At 38.3% G+C, this 16,713-nt stretch overlaps 1 protein-coding gene across 2 annotated transcripts; it reads right to left on the bottom strand.

Annotated features, from left to right (window-relative positions):
• Positions 1-316: 316 nt before the first annotated feature.
• Grsf1 (G-rich RNA sequence binding factor 1) lies at positions 317-14,576 on the bottom strand. 2 transcript variants are annotated; one of them, XM_047566893.1, is made up of 10 exons: positions 14,110-14,576; positions 11,869-12,025; positions 10,709-10,864; positions 10,184-10,327; positions 9,231-9,366; positions 6,822-7,006; positions 5,926-6,047; positions 3,901-4,036; positions 3,348-3,423; positions 317-1,650 (listed from the first exon to the last, which is right to left on the bottom strand). In XM_047566893.1, exons 1-9 carry the CDS (start codon positions 14,461-14,463, stop codon positions 3,374-3,376), a joined length of 1,440 nt encoding a protein of 479 aa, XP_047422849.1. In that variant the 5' UTR covers positions 14,464-14,576; the 3' UTR covers positions 317-1,650; positions 3,348-3,373. The 2 variants fall into 2 exon arrangements, with proteins under 2 accessions (XP_047422849.1, XP_047422851.1); XM_047566895.1 differs by lacking the exon at positions 14,110-14,576 and adding an exon at positions 13,823-14,089.
• Between the last annotated feature and the right edge of the window lie 2,137 nt (positions 14,577-16,713).

Raw genomic sequence — 16,713 nt, 5'->3', positions numbered from 1 at the left:
TAAACCCATCCCAACAGACCCTACAGATATTTTCTACAGCAATTAGATACCAACTGTGAATGGGAGAGAAATAAGGATCACACCCTAACAGATGACATAACAACAGACACCAGTTCTCACAACTTGGCACATTCAACCACATATGAAAACATTTCCATCTGAGTAGTACATCTGTTAGATTAAGTCATGTACGTATAGGACGATTTTTTAAAAATACAACTGGAAATTAACCATTTCTTCTTACATTAATATACCAGGAACTGTATAAAATATATAAGCAACTGACTCACACACTCCAATAATAAATACTCTTAGGTAATCTTCAACCTGAAACAAGCCTCCATTTATTGACTACTTACAGTACAGTGATTTCATATCTTAGCTGGTAATCGAAGATGGTTATATATTAAGTGAGAGAAAACATAATCTCTCTTCCAGATATCACCTCTCTGAAATCTGGGGAATTCAATTTTAAGAACTAGAACTGCATCTCCTGGTGGCAGCTGTCACCCTGAGAACAGGAACAAGGCAAAGAAAGTATACAGAACTTTGATTCTCCTACACAGGTGCACATAAAGTTAGTTTATTAATGACTACATTTTGAAGCCAGCCATTTTTGTCCAATATTTAAATAACAAGTTAATATTAAAGCAGAAGGTACTGCCACAATGTGGCAGAAGTAGCTTTATCCATAAACCCTTCACACAATTATACAGTAAATGCTATTTTTATTTAAAGCAAGGCACCCCTACTTGTTCTAAAATATGGGATGTGCTACTGCACTGAAAAAGCAAATGAGGAGACTTAGATTTTTTTCCTGTCTAAAGCTGGTTTAAATCAAGTGAAGCCATTAATGTCCTTACCAGTCTGGACTATGGTGACATATCACTTTACAGTTTCAAGACTAACAAACACCCTTAAGGTTTACCCAAAACCAAAAACAGTGGGGGGGAGGGGGGAGTCAACTTTTAAGTTGAGACTAGACTTCCCCTTAAACAGACAGGCACCAATATTAAATGCCTTTAACCACAAGGTTTAGAAAGGCAAAACATTTCTAAAGACATAAAACTGCCACTTGTCGTTACTCACTAACCTGCGGTATTTATTTATCTTAACTGCTACCCCTAAGTAATCAAATATAGCTAAAATTAAAACTATTCTGCCACACCATACTGGTTTAAAGGTCTGAACCCTTTCCTTGCTTTGGTGTTTAGTTACAATAAAACATTATTTCATCCATAAGACGCTTTACATCAGAGCTCTCAATTCATAGGCAAAATCGAAACCTTAAACAGATTATTTTTTAAATGAGAAAAAGATTTTAAAGATAGTATTGAATAAAAATATGTAGTCTTTACAATGGATAACATATCCTCTATAAAAACAAACTGCTTAATTATATAAAATAAGGAATTAATCAGATTTTCTTAATCAGATCCTGAACGGTTTAAACAAAAATTTAAGATTTGTGGTTTATTTCATAATACCAAACTGAATCTTTCTCCTTCTCAACAGTTCACTATGAATTTTTCTTAAAAGCAATTAACCCCAAACCCCAAAATCCTTTCTCTAGCAGTTGCTGCCAATAAACAGGAACTTTATAGCCCATGTCCAAGAAAGATGTGCAAATGAAATGCTTCTTGCTTCATCCTGAAAAATAGAAAAGAAAAATGTTGCATTTTTGTTTGAAATGTAAAAAAAATTACGTGTCCACATACCATTTAAAATTACAAGTTCTATTTTTTTTCTTCCTGACTCAGTACAAGTTATCTGACAAAATTTAAGTCAGGAGTCAGGCATGGTGGTGCACACCGATAATCCCAATATCTCAGGAGGTTGAGGCAAGAGGATCACAAGCTCAAGGGCAGCCTCAGCAACTTAGAGACCCTGTCTCAAAAATAGATGAATAACTCGCTGATAAGCAGATGATGATACATAACAAGGGGTGGGAGGGAGGCAAGAATGGAGGAAGGAGGAACTGAATAGAGGGAAAAGGGTGGGGGGTAGGAAAAAATAACAGAATAAATCAAACACATGTGTGAGACCCTGGGTTCAATCCTCAGCACCATATGTAAATAAATAAATAAAATAAAAAGATTCTTTGACAACCAAAATTTAAAAAAAAAAGATCAAGCTACTGACAAAGTATCACTATAAGAAATAAAAATTCATTTTGATTGTACAGTGCTTTCAAGCATTATCCATGCATAAATCTTTTTCCCCAATTCCCAACATTGATCATGTTGTGTGCCCCCTCCCCAAATTGTATAGCTACCTTTTGTAGCTATAAATCATAATGCATGGAAAATTTCCCTTGCAATAGCTTTCCTTCCCACTGAAATTTAAATACATTTCCTCAGTTTTAAGATATTTTCACAATATTTAAAAGGTGTTTTATATGAAATCAGGGTGTGTCATTGATATGCAGTTAATTTGTCACTGTTTCCTTTTCCTTTTGAAAATTATTATTTGTCTTAAGAAGAACATAGTTCCATAGTAAAATATATATAAATAGAAACATAAATACATATATATACACATATATATATCCCAGAACTGGGGATTGAACCCAAGGGTACTGTTCCACTGAGCTACATACATCTACCCCTCTTAAAAATTTTTTTTGAGATAGTATTCCTAAGTTGCCAAGTCTGGCCTTGATCTTGGTGATACTCCTGCCTCAGTCTCCTGAGGATTACAGGTGTGCACTATTGCACCTGGCTGCTAAATATATCTGGACACCCCTTGACTATGTGATATCTTTTTTTTCTCCATTAATTGTTCTCATATATTGTGTTGTAGTCATTTTCCCACAGGTAGTAATACATTTCTTTGAGACATTTAGCTGTAATGATTTTTGACAACCCATGGGACATTCTGTTACTATAGATGTCATAGGTGATTTTTGGATATAAAGTTCCACAATCCCAAAAATGTTAAATATATTAACTTAGTTCTATGTAAAGTATATTTTGTGCTCAGTTCCAGAAACCTGTCTTCATACAAGGCTGGGTACCTTAAGGCCCAATTAAATTTTCCTTACTTTAAATTTTTTTGTTTTGTTTTCATGGTACTGGGGATTGAACCCAGGCGTGCTCCACCACTGAGCCACAACTCCAGTCCTATCTTGATCTATATTAAAATGAAAATGGTTTCTACCATATTACAAATTAGTATGTTATTATTCATCTATTTGAAAATAATTATTTCAATTATTTGAAAATAATTTCCATAGTTGGACCTCTTAAATTTCCCTTATTAGGGCTCAGTAAAGCACTTGCCCAGCATATGCAAGGCCCTGCATTCAATTCCCACACTGTAAAAAAAAAAAAAAAAAAAAAAATTACCTTACTATCAGGAGTCCCTGGAAGTCTTATTTTCCTTTTGGACATGAATTCAGGAACAGTTCAATATACCTATGGTCTGAAAACAATAGAAAAAGATTAGTTTTTAAAATCTGAAAATGCAGAAAAAATATTGCAGCCATTTTTCTCAAAGTCTAGATGGCAACTCAAACCCATTTCCTAATTGAAAACAAAAACAAGGCTACAGAGGATGGCAAACACCCACAGTCTCAGCTACCAGCAGGCTGAGGCAGGAGGATCACTTGAACCCCTTAAATTTGAGACTAGCAAGACCCCACAGCTCTCCAAAAAATTTAAAATAAAAATATGAAGAAAATCAAAAACAGGTAGGTAAAAACAAAACCCTGACTCTAGATAGAAATATACAGGATAACTAGCAGTCAAATAAGTGCTTTTTCTTATAATATGCTGTTTTATATTTTACATTTAAGTGCAATTTTCCCTAGGAAAAATTCTACACCAATCCCTAAATATAGAAAGATATTTGTAAGCAAAGACAAGCATCGAAAACAAGGAAACCAGGAGCAATACTTACGAACATGGGACCGATCCTTGAGCATAGCTGCAACAGCATCCTCATGGGTATCGAAGTGCACATCAGCTTCTCCAGTAGCCTTTCCACTGGAACTGTATTCCATGGTGATTCTCACAGGCTTCAGTGGAGCAAAAAACTAAACAAAGGCAAACAAAAAGAACATAATTGAACTAGGCCCAAGGTTTAGAAGTACGGTGGCTCTACTTTTTTTTTTTTTTTCTTGCTGCACTAGGGATCAAACCCAGGGCCTCATGTGTGCCAGGGAAGCATCTATACCCATGAGCCACATCCCCAGCCCAGGCAGTGGTGGCTGTGCTTTTACTTTCAGACACTAATTCACACACCTGACATACTGGTTTTTAGAAAATCTTTTAGTTAAAAATCTACCATCTCTCTTCTGGTCTTTCTGAGTTTTCTCAGACTCAAAGTTACATTTCAAATATCTGTTATCGAAGAATTAAAAAATACAAATCCTTATACAAATGGCTCTCACATAATTTTTTAAACCAATAAGGATCATTTTTCCAACATACATCTGTATTTCTAATGAATACTGAATATACTTCATTCCTTAATAATACATTTAATCAGATATGTACTTGATTATCAGGTTTTTTTCAGAAATACATAACAGGGCTACCACACTAAGTGGTTATCATTCCAAACCAAAGCAACAACATGTTTCACTGAAAACATGCAACCTTCAATCGGGTAAAGACATGATTCCTAGTATGCTTTTGTTCTGTACTGGAGACTGAACCCAGGGGTGCTTTATCACTAAGTTACAACTTCAGTTCTTTATTTTTTGAGATAAGGTCTCACTAAGTTGCTTAGGACCTCGCTAAATTGCTGAGACTGGTCTTGAACTTCTGATCCTCCTGCATCAGCCTTCCAAGTCACTGGGATTACAGACGTGTTACTACACCCAGTTCTTAGTATGCTTTTTTAAATAATGACAACTCTGAGGCTTCACTAGCAACCAAAGACTCCAGTTCGGATCTATCTTTCATACATGTTCTTAGTTCATAAGGTAGAGAGTTTTGTTGTTTTATGTTTTTATTTCATATGGTATATATTACAAAATTAAAAAGTGTATTTTAAATTCATTTTCTCAAAAATTAGGGAATCCCATTGCATGAAGGCTACATGTGTCTAATAAAAACTCAAGTCCTGGATTTTTGTCTAGAACAGAAGGTACCTAACTTTATAATGGTTGGATGGTTCCGGTTATGATTTTTCAACTTCAAAATGGTGTAAAAGCAATCCAAATTAAGTAGAAACCATACTCTGAATTTTTAAACTTTCCCTAGCTAGCAAAACACACTAAGATACTCTGTTGAGAGGCTGGGCAGTGGCATCAAACATCTCCCAGTCAACCACAAGTTCACAAAGATAAACCACCACACCCTACAGTGTACTGTGTTGCTATATTTAGTAGGTTAGGCATACTAAATGCATTTTCAAATTATGATAGTTTGAATTTATGTTGAGATACTGGAACATCTGTATACAACCGCTGTTTAAAAAAAAAAAAACTCCTCTGTAACTACATGCCTTAGTGTCAGTTTCCCAAAGTGAAAAATGAATAAGTTGAAGTCATTTATTCTAAAACCAAATTTTCCTACTTTATTACTAAATCTACACCATATTACTGTGTATTTATAAAATCCTCTTATCTGATTTTCATTTTAAATGTAATAAAAAGCCACCACCCCCTTTTTTTTAAGAGACCTATTCCACCTACAACCTACAAGGTGACCTCAAACTCCTGGATTCAAGGCAATTCTCCTGCCTCATCCTTGAAGTAACTGAGACTACAGGCACAGACAACCACACCCAGCTATCCTACACTTTTCAGCTACAAAAAATTAAACAAGTCTCTACAACAAAAGAGACCCTATCTAACTATCCAAAGATACTCCAGAAATACAGCAGTTTCTTCTGTACCTTCCCCAAATTAATACAAATTCAATTTCAGAGCTTCACTTCAAACCTATTGAAAATGGATATCTTAGTGGCACACACATTTATAATGTCCTGGGCATTAGCTTGAAAAGGTAATCCTCTCATGTGGACAAAATGCAATGAAGGCGTAGTTCCAAAATCAACAGCCTCTGGAAGCTTTTCTGAGATCTCCTTAGGCAGTTCTGAAGGTGGAACAAAAAACACTGTCAAGGACATAAAGCATCAAGAGCTATTAACAGATTATAATTAGATATGACCTTTATATCAAAATCCTCAATTCAACTTGAACCAATAAGGAAGGGGTTTAAAAGCTAAAATGATTTGAATTTCTGCTACTTAACAAATATCACCTGAACACCCACAAGCATCTAACACCTCAAACCATTACTAAATTAAGAACTTAATTTTCTGTTAAAACAGAAAGAAGGTAAAACAGTCATAAATTAAACTATAAAGGAAGAGAAACTTTCTGGGTTCCAGAAGGAAAGGAAAGGAAGATAGAAAAATATGGTGACAGGATAACTCCAAGGCACCAGTTGGAAAATACTTGACAAATTTCAAAGACTCCAAAATGTTGCTTTGAGGTTAGGAATCAAAGAAATAATTAAATCCAGAGGCAAACAAAAATCCTTACTTGGCTCAATATCCCTGCTCTCTATACAAATCTTTCCCTTAGTTTAAATGCTGACATTTTACTTCCTTTCATTTTTAGTGCCCAGTTTTTAACACACTACAAAATTACTAAGTTAAAAAACATAACCAAATAATCAAGCCCTTTGGTATATGTTCAAAGTACATACAAAAGAGACAATAAATTTTAACTCAATTTCCTTGTCCTGCAATCTCACAATAGAATTAAGAAAAATATTTTCTTAAGTTATTAAGAAAAATATTTTAACAAAAACTAAAACATACTAGATAGACCCAATGAGTCTCAAGAGGAGACAGGACCTTACCTATCTCCTTCTCACTTTCAAAACCTGTCACGGGTCGAATGTCCTCATTTACTTCATGTTCTTCAAAGACCACTTCTGGTTCAGTTATATACTTAGCAGTAGGCGAAGATACCATTTTCTTTCCCTTATGAGAGCCAACATGGGTTCGAACTTCATTCCTTCTGCTTGGAAATATCTCTATATACCTAAGTCAAAACAAAAATGAATAGGTACAAATGATGCAAAGTAAATTTACACTGAACTCATTTATAATAGGTTTTAAGATATTTCCAACAGCTTATGAAATACATGTATCCAAAGATAACAGGTAGGGGGAAATTTAACAGTGAATGTAGATATTAGTCCATGGAAAAATACTCTGAACAGATCAGTAATTTAATCATTTTACCTCAAAATTTGTGCCCCTAAATAGTTTTCCTCATATACATTTTAATAATATTTTTTACTGTTTTGCTTCATGTGAATAACTATCCTACATGTAATTGTAAAAAGAAAAGAAAAGAAAGTTTTTTTGTTTTTTTGTAATGCAAAAGGTTTGACAGATTTTTCTTTCTCTTTTTTTAAAGAATCTTTATAAGAAGGTTACTGTGGCTCGGATATCTTTCCCCCAAAGTTTCCTTTTAGGAACCCAGTAACTGGGGTGATAGTACTGGGAGATGCTGTGGAACCTTTAGAAGATGGGACCTAGTACAAGATTCTCTGGTCATCTGGGGCACTGCCCTAGGAAGGGAACACTGGTCTTGTGAAGCCAATTCTCAGAAAAGTAAGTTGTTATAAAAGCCTGACTTTAGCCCTGCAGTCACTCTCTAACTTGTGAGATGCAATTTCTTCTTCCCACAGGTGAGCACTCACACTACTCACAGCAGGGGGGACCTCGACAACGTACCACACTGTGTGGACTTTCACCATCTAAAACTGTAGGCTAAATAAACTTCTTTTTGTTATAAAGTTTATCGTGCCTCAAGTATTTCATTCCAGTAATGAAAAACAAACCAAAACAAAGGGGTTTTTTGGTTTTCTTTCCACAGTTGCTTATCAACCTGTCAAAGTCCTGCCATTTAATTCTGTGAAAACTAGACACGTCTGTACAAGACAGTCCCAGTGTAGCCAGATGCAGTAGCACACACCTATAATCCCAGCAACTCAGAAGGCTGAGGCAGAAGGATCACAACTTCAAGGCCAGCCTCATCAACTAAGGGAAACCCTCAGCAATTTAGCAAAACTGTCTCAAAATAAAAATAAAAAGGACTGGTGAGATAGTTCAGTGGTAAAGTACTCAAGTTCAAATAAAAAAGTAAGTCACAGTGTAAGAAGAGCTAACTTCTCCAGAATTTCACTAGAAGATAAATGAGAAGTCAAGAATTCTGACTTGCCATTATAGTGGCAGTGGGCTATTTATTAAATTCAAGCTGTTTTTTTCTCAATAATGTTTCTCCAAACTAGCTTATTAAATGTGAGCTATAAAAATTATTTGTATTTACAGACCTACAACAATTACATGAGGGACTAGGGGTGTAGCTCAGTGGTACAGTACTTTGCCTACTATAAATGAGGCCCTGGGTTTGATTCCCAAATCCCTAAGAGGAGAAAAAAATAACTAAATGAAAACACTTTTTTGAGACAGAGTCTTGCTATGTTGCCTAACTTGGCCTCAAACTCGCATCCTCCTGCTATAGCATCTCAGGCATGTCACTGTGCCCAACTCAAGAACCATTGTTTTTAAAAAGACCTATGAATCCATTCTATAAGTAGATTCTGAAATATGGCTATGGAATGGCACTTTCTTTTTTTAAGCTTCAAAAGAACTGAATAAAAAGGCCAGAAAACAGCAAAACAGAGATTTAAAATTTGACAATTTACTATGCCTCCAAAATTGAATTTAAACACAAATCACCTATATCATCATGTGCATCCTGATGATGCACAGAAGACACTGTACAATTGACCCAATTTCTTCAAAAGTCAACTACATTTTTAAAAGGGGAAAAGAATAAAAAATAAAAGAAGAAGAGGGATTTACTCTATTTTAAGAGAATCAGAGATGTATCAAAAGCAAGGTGTGGACTTTTCTGGATTCTGGTTCAAACAAACCAACTACAAAAAGGTATTTTGGATTTAACTGTGAAAATGTCATCATGGGCTATTATTGGATAATAAATTATTGCTAATTTTGTTGGATGTGACAATACTGTGACTATGTAAGAAAATGGCTTCTTTAAAAGACAAATAATGAAAATAAACAGATGAAATGTCAATAATTTATTAATCGAAAACAATGAATTTCTGGTAGCTCCTCATACTATCCTACTTTTCTGTATCTGGAAACCATTTCGGAGTCATATTAGAACACATTCATCAAAATGACTCGAAATGTGATGCCGCTGCATCACTAGTATCTGGCTCACTCACCGGTTACCAATTTCTTCCCTGTGTTTCAACAGGGCTTGGTTGGCCATTTCAGGTTCTTCAAACTGCACATATGCTTCCCCTGTTTTTCTTCTCCCTCGATAGTCCATCACAAAAGTAATGTCCACTATATTCAGTCCTAGGATACCAAAAAATTATTGCAAATTAGTGTTGCTACCAAGAGCTTTTTACAATCTTTATAGTTTACAAATGCACTAATAAAACTTGTATATGGTTTGCCAATCCCAAAGCTGGATACATTCTTAATGGGTAGAAATTATTATGCAGCCAAAAGTTATAAATAAATATATACTTTATTTTCAGAATGTTCATGGTCCAAATAACCAATCTTTTTGCAATACTAGGGACTGAACTAAGTAGCACTCTACTACAGAGTACATTCCGAGCCCCAACCCCCATCCCCCACCCCCACCCCCTTTTTTTTTTTTTTTTTTTTTTTTTTTAATTTTGAGACAAGGTCTTGATAAGTTGTCCAGGCTGGCCTTGAACTTGAGATCCTCATTCCTCAGTCTCCCAGGTACCTGGGAATATGTGTGCAAGACCATGCTCAGGTCCAAGTAGCCTATCTTAAACACACCTCTCCATCAAGGTTTTTTATCTGTCTCTCTTTTTTTCTTTTTGTCATTAATTATATTTTAAGAGACAACAGAGATTTAGACTAAGATTATTACTAATGGCACATATTTTATAGCTAAAAATTAGGTAACATTTTGAAATCACATGAATTGTTATTGTCTTAGACAAACATAGCCACTATTTAGAGCAGATATTTTCTTCTATAGTAAGACGAACCCTCATGAAATTCTGAAATGTGACATCACCCAAAGATCTGCCTGTTAGATCAAAACACATCTAAGGTACAGAACAAGACAAGCAGATGGAGTGTGAGGGGAGTAAAGATACAAGGACCCAAACATGATATAACTACACAGCACCTGCAAAGAAGTCTACGATGTCTTTCTCATTGCAACTATAAGGAAGTCCTCTTAAACGAACCACACCATCATTCACCACAGGTGAAGACTTGACCTGCAGGCTCTTCATTAAGGCATCCACATCTTCATTATTTATCTCATATACTACAAAGAAAAAGCACAAAATGGATGCACAATTTACATAACGAAGGACACCATTTTTTAAAAAATAAATCAAATACACTAACACTTGGTGGATTACCCAAAAATTAAAACACCAATGGCTTTAATCTTTATGCACTTCTCTCAAGAACACTTATTGAATATCTACCATGTGCCAGTCATAACCTATTTAATACTCACAACTTTAAACTTGGTCGACATTTTCATTTTATGAAACACTGAGATGATCTCTCTAATGCTCCATTTTTACAAGTTGTAAAATAATGCAGTCACAATATTTAACTACTGCACTATTGTTAAAGAGTCTTGCAAAATTTAAAATCTAAAGCAAGATCATAAAAAACCAGAATCTGATGAACATACCTTCCACATATCGCTGACCCATGTACATGCGGTGCTTTTCTAAGGCTTTCTGCACATCCTGCTCTGACTCCATTTCAATTAAGGCATCACCCCTTCGTTTCCCATCTCTATTTAAAAGGAAATGTATTCCATTCTCACTATTGCGGATTCTGCAGTCTAAAAGTATATGAGTAAAGTCAATTAAAAATAGAAATCAAACTTCAAGCTCAATTAGACAAGTCATCAGAATGCAATTTTCCTACAACAAAGGAGGAACCAAAATGCCTGTCAGGTTCTTTACACAAATCCCCATCACTGAAGTCGTCCAAACACTAATGAGGTAGTAGTGTCTAAAATGTTCGAAGTAGAAAAGATAAGCAAATCTTGGCTCAGAAGCTTAATATGTTCTAACCATTAAATGGCAAGTCGGGCTGGGTGCAACTCAAAATGCATTATGTCCATTCCAAAGTTTATATAATTGGTTTCAAATCACTTAAGCAATTAAAATATGGTTAGGTTTAATTCCTATGAATAAAATATCTCCTATAAAAGTAATTCTGCTATGATAACTTAACTTTCCCCACTTTTCTTTACTAAGGAAAGGCATCTATAGTGCCTATTTCCTACAATGCAAGTCAAAGAAATAAGTGGCGATTGGTTTTATAAAATGCATGACTCACACAATGTTAACATTAATACATTCAGTCACATCCTTTTACCACATTTTAAAGTGACATCTACTAAAAGCCTCTTGAAAGGAAAATTTTAAACTACAGTCAGATATAGAAACTAAAACACTAACTGAAGATTAGTAAATCTTCCAAACATGTTATTAAAGGAACTTTGTGCAAGTGATCTTGTATTCGAAATGCATTTACTACAAAAGCAGTTACTTTCAACCCCACATTTCCACTAATAGGTTTGGCTTTTTGTTATATACATATGAAAACTTAAGAGAAAATTGGCTTTACAACATGTCATTTTAAAATTATTTTTGTTGAATTCAATCTTTAACCATGTTATATTCCAAACAGTACCATGATGTCACTTGATGAGTGTGTAACCAGCCAGAACAATTCCCAATCATCAGAGGATGTCTCCAGCATAGCTAGACTTGGATTCTATAGGTCTACCTTTTACTCAGACAATAATCACATATTTAAATACACATTAAGATATACCTGAGAAAAAGTTAAGCACATCTTCCACAGTGCACGACCAAGGCAATCCTTGAGCTCGAATGAGATAAACATCATCCACTTCCTCTCCTAACTTGGATGGGGCCAATTCATACTCAGGGAGTTGTGGAAGGTCCTCCAGGTAGGTAGTTTTGGACTCCTTTCAAGAGAAATGAAGAAATGACAACCTATTTAGAAAGTGCTTATTTCTTCGAACAGATGCTCTAGATGTTAGACTATTTCAGAGGTGAGAAGCAAATTTCACAAATCTAACTCATCCTGTTTTGGCTTAAACTGTACATCCAAAAGCAATAAGCAAATACATCTTAGTCATTTAGCAAGGCACAAATTTTATTTTTAAATTCATCAACTGCAAATTATAACTAATAATAATGTTTTAATTAAGACAGTACAAAAATGATTCCTTCACTGTGACACATACTTGGGAGTCCCCTACATGGAATGCACCATATTAGACCCTCTCCAAATAAGACAAATACAGAAGATGATTCAAGTGCTATAATTAAGATACAAAATACTATAGAAATTCAAAAGAGTACTAACAGAAAAAGAATCAGGACATAATAAGAGATGGGCCTTGCAGGAAATATAAAAAGATGGGGCATTCCAGTTTGAGAGGTGAGGGGAAGCAGCAGTCCAAACAAAGGTGCATCTGAAAAATAGCAATTAATCTCATTTGTCTTGCAGGGTAAAAATAGAGCCAAAGAAGATGAGCTGGCAAAAGGAACTTGGTACTATACAGCAGAAGGCCTTCAGTGTTGGGCTCAACGTGTGTCCTTCACTTGGTGAAGTTAATAAAAGACACTGAGGAGTGGGTAAAACAAGACAGCAGACCTTGGAAAGATTAATCTATCAGACCAACTGAATAAGAGAAAGATCTTAAAAGGCAACAGCACAAGTGTGAGGTAACAGGAGCCTCAGAATTACCTAAAGTAGACTGTAACACTGAGCCCAAACTGAAATGAGAATCCAACAAAGCACTATAGGCATAAACTGAGAACGTAAGTCAGGTTTTAAGACTTGCAATTTACTAAGCGAAGGACAAATATCTGTGTTTCTGTCACGTTTTCATGAACACTTAATGTTCAATTTTAAGGAGTCAAAAATAAATGTAAGCACAATGTCTAACACATAACAAATTTTACAAGAAACCAGCTCACAACGCTATTTTTTTAAGACAACTTTTTTCCATTTCCCAGAATTCCATAAGCATCATAAGCTTTTACAGAAAAAAGCAGGATAAAGTAGTGGGCCAGCATTCAAATAAACTGGCTCAGCCACGGGCAGACAGCAGCTTCCCAAATTCCATAAATCAAGGAGAAGCACAAATTGAATTATGATAGATAAGACCCAAAGCATTAGCGGGGAAGGTAGTGAAAGAGTGAGTAGGCTCTTCTCGGAGACCACGTAATAAGCAGAAGAAAAAGCTCCATATACAATGCATAGAATATTTGCAATCTGGGTTCTTCAAATACACACTTTAAGAGGTAAGAATGGAAAAAAGTAAAGGAAAACATTCCCAACTGGCCCCCAAATCGTAGACCCCTAGACGCTCCTACTCTACTCATCCCCTCCCCCAACATCCGACTGTTCTCCCAGTGGACGGCGACCCACAGTCCTAAAGGACCTTCTGTCAAAGGAACTAGAGTTGCAGAGGTGACCTTCAGTAAAGTGGGGCAGCCCGCCTTTCCCCAGGGACACGAGAGAGAGGGGCGCGCTGGGGATGCGGCTCTTTCCCAAGCCAGCTCACGCAGCTGTGTCGCGAACCTTAGTATCGGTGGCTACCGTGAGGCGCCGAGGGCCGCCCGGGCCTAGTGCTCTGGCTGCACTGAAACTCCCAACCCTCCGCGGGGTCCAGCCTCCCAACTTCACGACCAGCGGGCGGAGAGCTAGAGGGATGCGGGGTTGGGGGCGTCAGCAGCCTCACAAAACCTACCATGGGCCCGGCGGGAAACAAGGCCTCAACATTCACCCCAGCCACACTTACACTGCCCAACCGACCAGAGACTCGAGGGGAGAACAAAACAAGGAGAAAACCCAAGGCCTGGGAGAGCGTCCCTTGTTCCCGTGCCCAATAGGAGGACGGAGCGGGAGGGGGGCGGGTGTGCGGCGCCTGCCGCGGATACCCGGGCGCGCACGCGAGGCGCACGCGGAGAGGCGCGGGGACGCGTGCGCGCGTCCGGTGAGGGGTCCTGCGCGCAGCCCCTCGAGGCGTCCACATACCTGGCTGTAGCCCCGCGCGGAGCCCGCGGCCGCCGCCAGCGACTGCGGCAGCAGAGGAGCGCGCAGAGCCGGGTAGGAGGCGGCGGCCACGGCCGCCGCGGAGGTGGCCGCAGGGGGAGGGCCCGCCAGCCTCCCGGCGGGCGCAGGCCCGATCTGGAGGCCCCGCGTCTGGGAGGCGGCGGCCGCAGCGGCCCCGAGTAACAGGAGCAAGCGGCGGCGGCCTGAAACGCCCGAGGGGAAGGAGCCAGGGGCGGAATAAAATGGCAAACAGGCGGCGCCGGTGCGCCTGCAGCTGCTGCAGTTACAGCCGCAGCCCCGGAGCAGCGCCCCGAGTACCCAGCGCGTCCCGGCCATGGACTCCGGAGGCGGCGCGGGGCCTGGAGGCGGCTGCCGCTGCAGCTCGAGCGGAGGGGAAGTGGAATCCAGGGCCGGGGAGGGGGCGCCGGGCACATGCGCCGCGGGCGCCGGGGGCAGTGGTGAGTCGGGAGGAGGCGGAGGAGAGCGCGCCGCTCCGCCCGGTCTCCGCCCTCGGGGCGGGGCAGCCCGCGGGTCGGTGTGAGCCACGGGACGCGCAGCCCGACGCGGGTAAGACCTCCGCGCTGCTGAGTCCCGAAGAGACCCGGTGAGGGCCTTCCAGCTCTGGATTGGGCCCTGACCTCGCCGCCCCACATTGTGCCTCCGAGGCGTGTGACGTGAGGAGCGAAAGAACAATTTCTGGAAAGAATTGTGATTCTTGATTATAAAAAGATTCTGATATAATATCAGAGGTTTGTTACCTCTACACTTGAGATATGCAGGAAGCCAACTTTCTTTGTTTTAATATGAAATACTTATTATATGCTGAGAACGTATATTACAAAGATAAAGCCTCCCCTAATGAAACAGTGTAGTCGTCACAAGTGACTTTGCAGAGATTTGCAAATAAAAATAATCGGTTGTGTAGTGTTCCTCCTGTGTCCATTATTTGTCAAAGAAGATAAGGATAAATGGGAATTCTTAGAGTTAAAAATAGAACAAAGCTAATATCTCAAAACTTTTAGGGCTGGGGGGATAGCTCAGTTGGTAGAGTGCTTGTCTCACAAGCACAAGGTCCTGAGTTCAAATCCCCAGCACCACAAAAAAATAAAATAAATTAAAAAAAAACTTTTAAGCATGGAGATGTGGCTAAGTGGTAAAGTGCTTGCCTAGCATGTAGGAGACCCGAGGGTCAATCCCCAGTACCATGAAAAAAAAGGGGGGGGTATTGTTATTATTATTATTATTGAAAATCTCAAACTTAGAAGAATATAGTGAACTTCAGAACTAAAGAAATTATCAACATTTTTAGATATTTCATAAATCCCTGCTGCCATCCCAAGTTTGGTTTGGTTTTAAGACAGGGCCTGCCTAAGTTGCCCAAGCTTACCTGTATCCTCCTGCCTGAGCCTCCCAAGAGGCTGAAATCATAGGCATTTGCCATCACTCCCAGCCTAACATTTTTTTTTAATATTTTTTTACTTGTCAGCCAAACATTTTCTTTTAAAGCAAAGTGTGATCTTGTCAGTCACCCTTTCAGATAAGATTCATATCCTAAACTGGTAAGTTCAAGATAAGATTCATATCTTAAACTGGTAAGGACTTTTTTTGTTTTACTGACATTCTAGTCAGTTATTTTCTAGATACTTAAGATTTTTGTATGAAGTTTGACTTGCTTATCCTAAACTACTTTTAGGTAAGGAAAGCTCAGTACTTCCCTGAAAATTCCCTGTCCCAAAAACAAAGAACAGGGAAAAAAGTCTTTGTAGCTTGGCTCTATAAGCCTAAACATCAAAAACAGGGGTTTTGTTCTTCATTTATAGTACTTCAAAATCCTACAGGCAGGTTTTGCTTTTTTTTTTTTTTTTTTTTTGGTTTTGGGTGCTTTGGACTGGGGATTGAACCCAGGGGCCTTCTACCACTGTGCTACATCACCAGCCGTCTTACATTTTAATTTTGAAACAGGGTCTCCTTAAGTTGCCAAAGAAGTCCTGGAACTTGCCCTGCTCCTGCCTCAGTCTCCAGAGTCACTGGGATTATAGGTAGGTGCCACTGCACTCAACTCTTTTTTTCTTTTTTTCTTTTTTCTTTTCCTGAGCTCTTATTTTCTTAAACTTCTCTTTAAAGGAAAAAAAAAATATGTTAGCTCTTCATAACAGATTATCAAAATAAAATACAAATTGGCCAGGCACAGTGGTACACCCCTGTAATTCTAGCAACTCTGGAGACTGAGGCAAGAGGATCACAAGTTTGAGGTCAGCCTCAGTAATTTAATGAGACCTTCACAATTTAGCAAGACCTATCTCAAATCAAAAAGTAAAGAGCACTGGGCATGTAACTTAGTGGTGAAGAGCCCCTGGGTTCAATTCCCAGTACCAAAATAAATAAAGCACAACTTATATGCCGGAGACTTACAGCATATGTATGTTGGAGACTTACAGATATTTATTCATGCCTTGACTTCCTTAATAGGAGCAGCCATCATCCATATAGTATAAATCTGAATGGATTAGAAACCTAAATAGATAAAAGGAAGAAACCTTGTAGTTTATAATCAGGAATAACATAAATGTTCAAATGGAAAACTTT

Source organism: Sciurus carolinensis, chromosome 10 (assembly GCF_902686445.1).
Source record: "Sciurus carolinensis chromosome 10, mSciCar1.2, whole genome shotgun sequence".
Classification (NCBI taxonomy): domain Eukaryota; kingdom Metazoa; phylum Chordata; class Mammalia; order Rodentia; family Sciuridae; genus Sciurus; species Sciurus carolinensis.
The sequence above is the reverse complement of the archived record's forward strand: the minus strand, read 5'-3'. Positions and strand labels throughout refer to the sequence as shown.

What these genes read in the sequence shown, in the direction of transcription:
- Grsf1 (XM_047566893.1), bottom strand. Translation starts at nt 14,463, where the DNA reads ATGGCCGGGACGCGCTGGGTACTCGGGGCGCTGCTCCGGGGCTGCGGC. An exon ending in TGTGCTTAACTTTTTCTCAG is followed by an intron (nt 10,865 to 11,868) that starts GTATATCTTAAT and finishes ATATACTTTTAG; the next exon opens with ACTGCAGAATCCGCAATAGT. An exon ending in CAAGGATCGGTCCCATGTTC is followed by an intron (nt 3,424 to 3,900) that starts GTAAGTATTGCT and finishes TATTGTTTTCAG; the next exon opens with ACCATAGGTATATTGAACTG.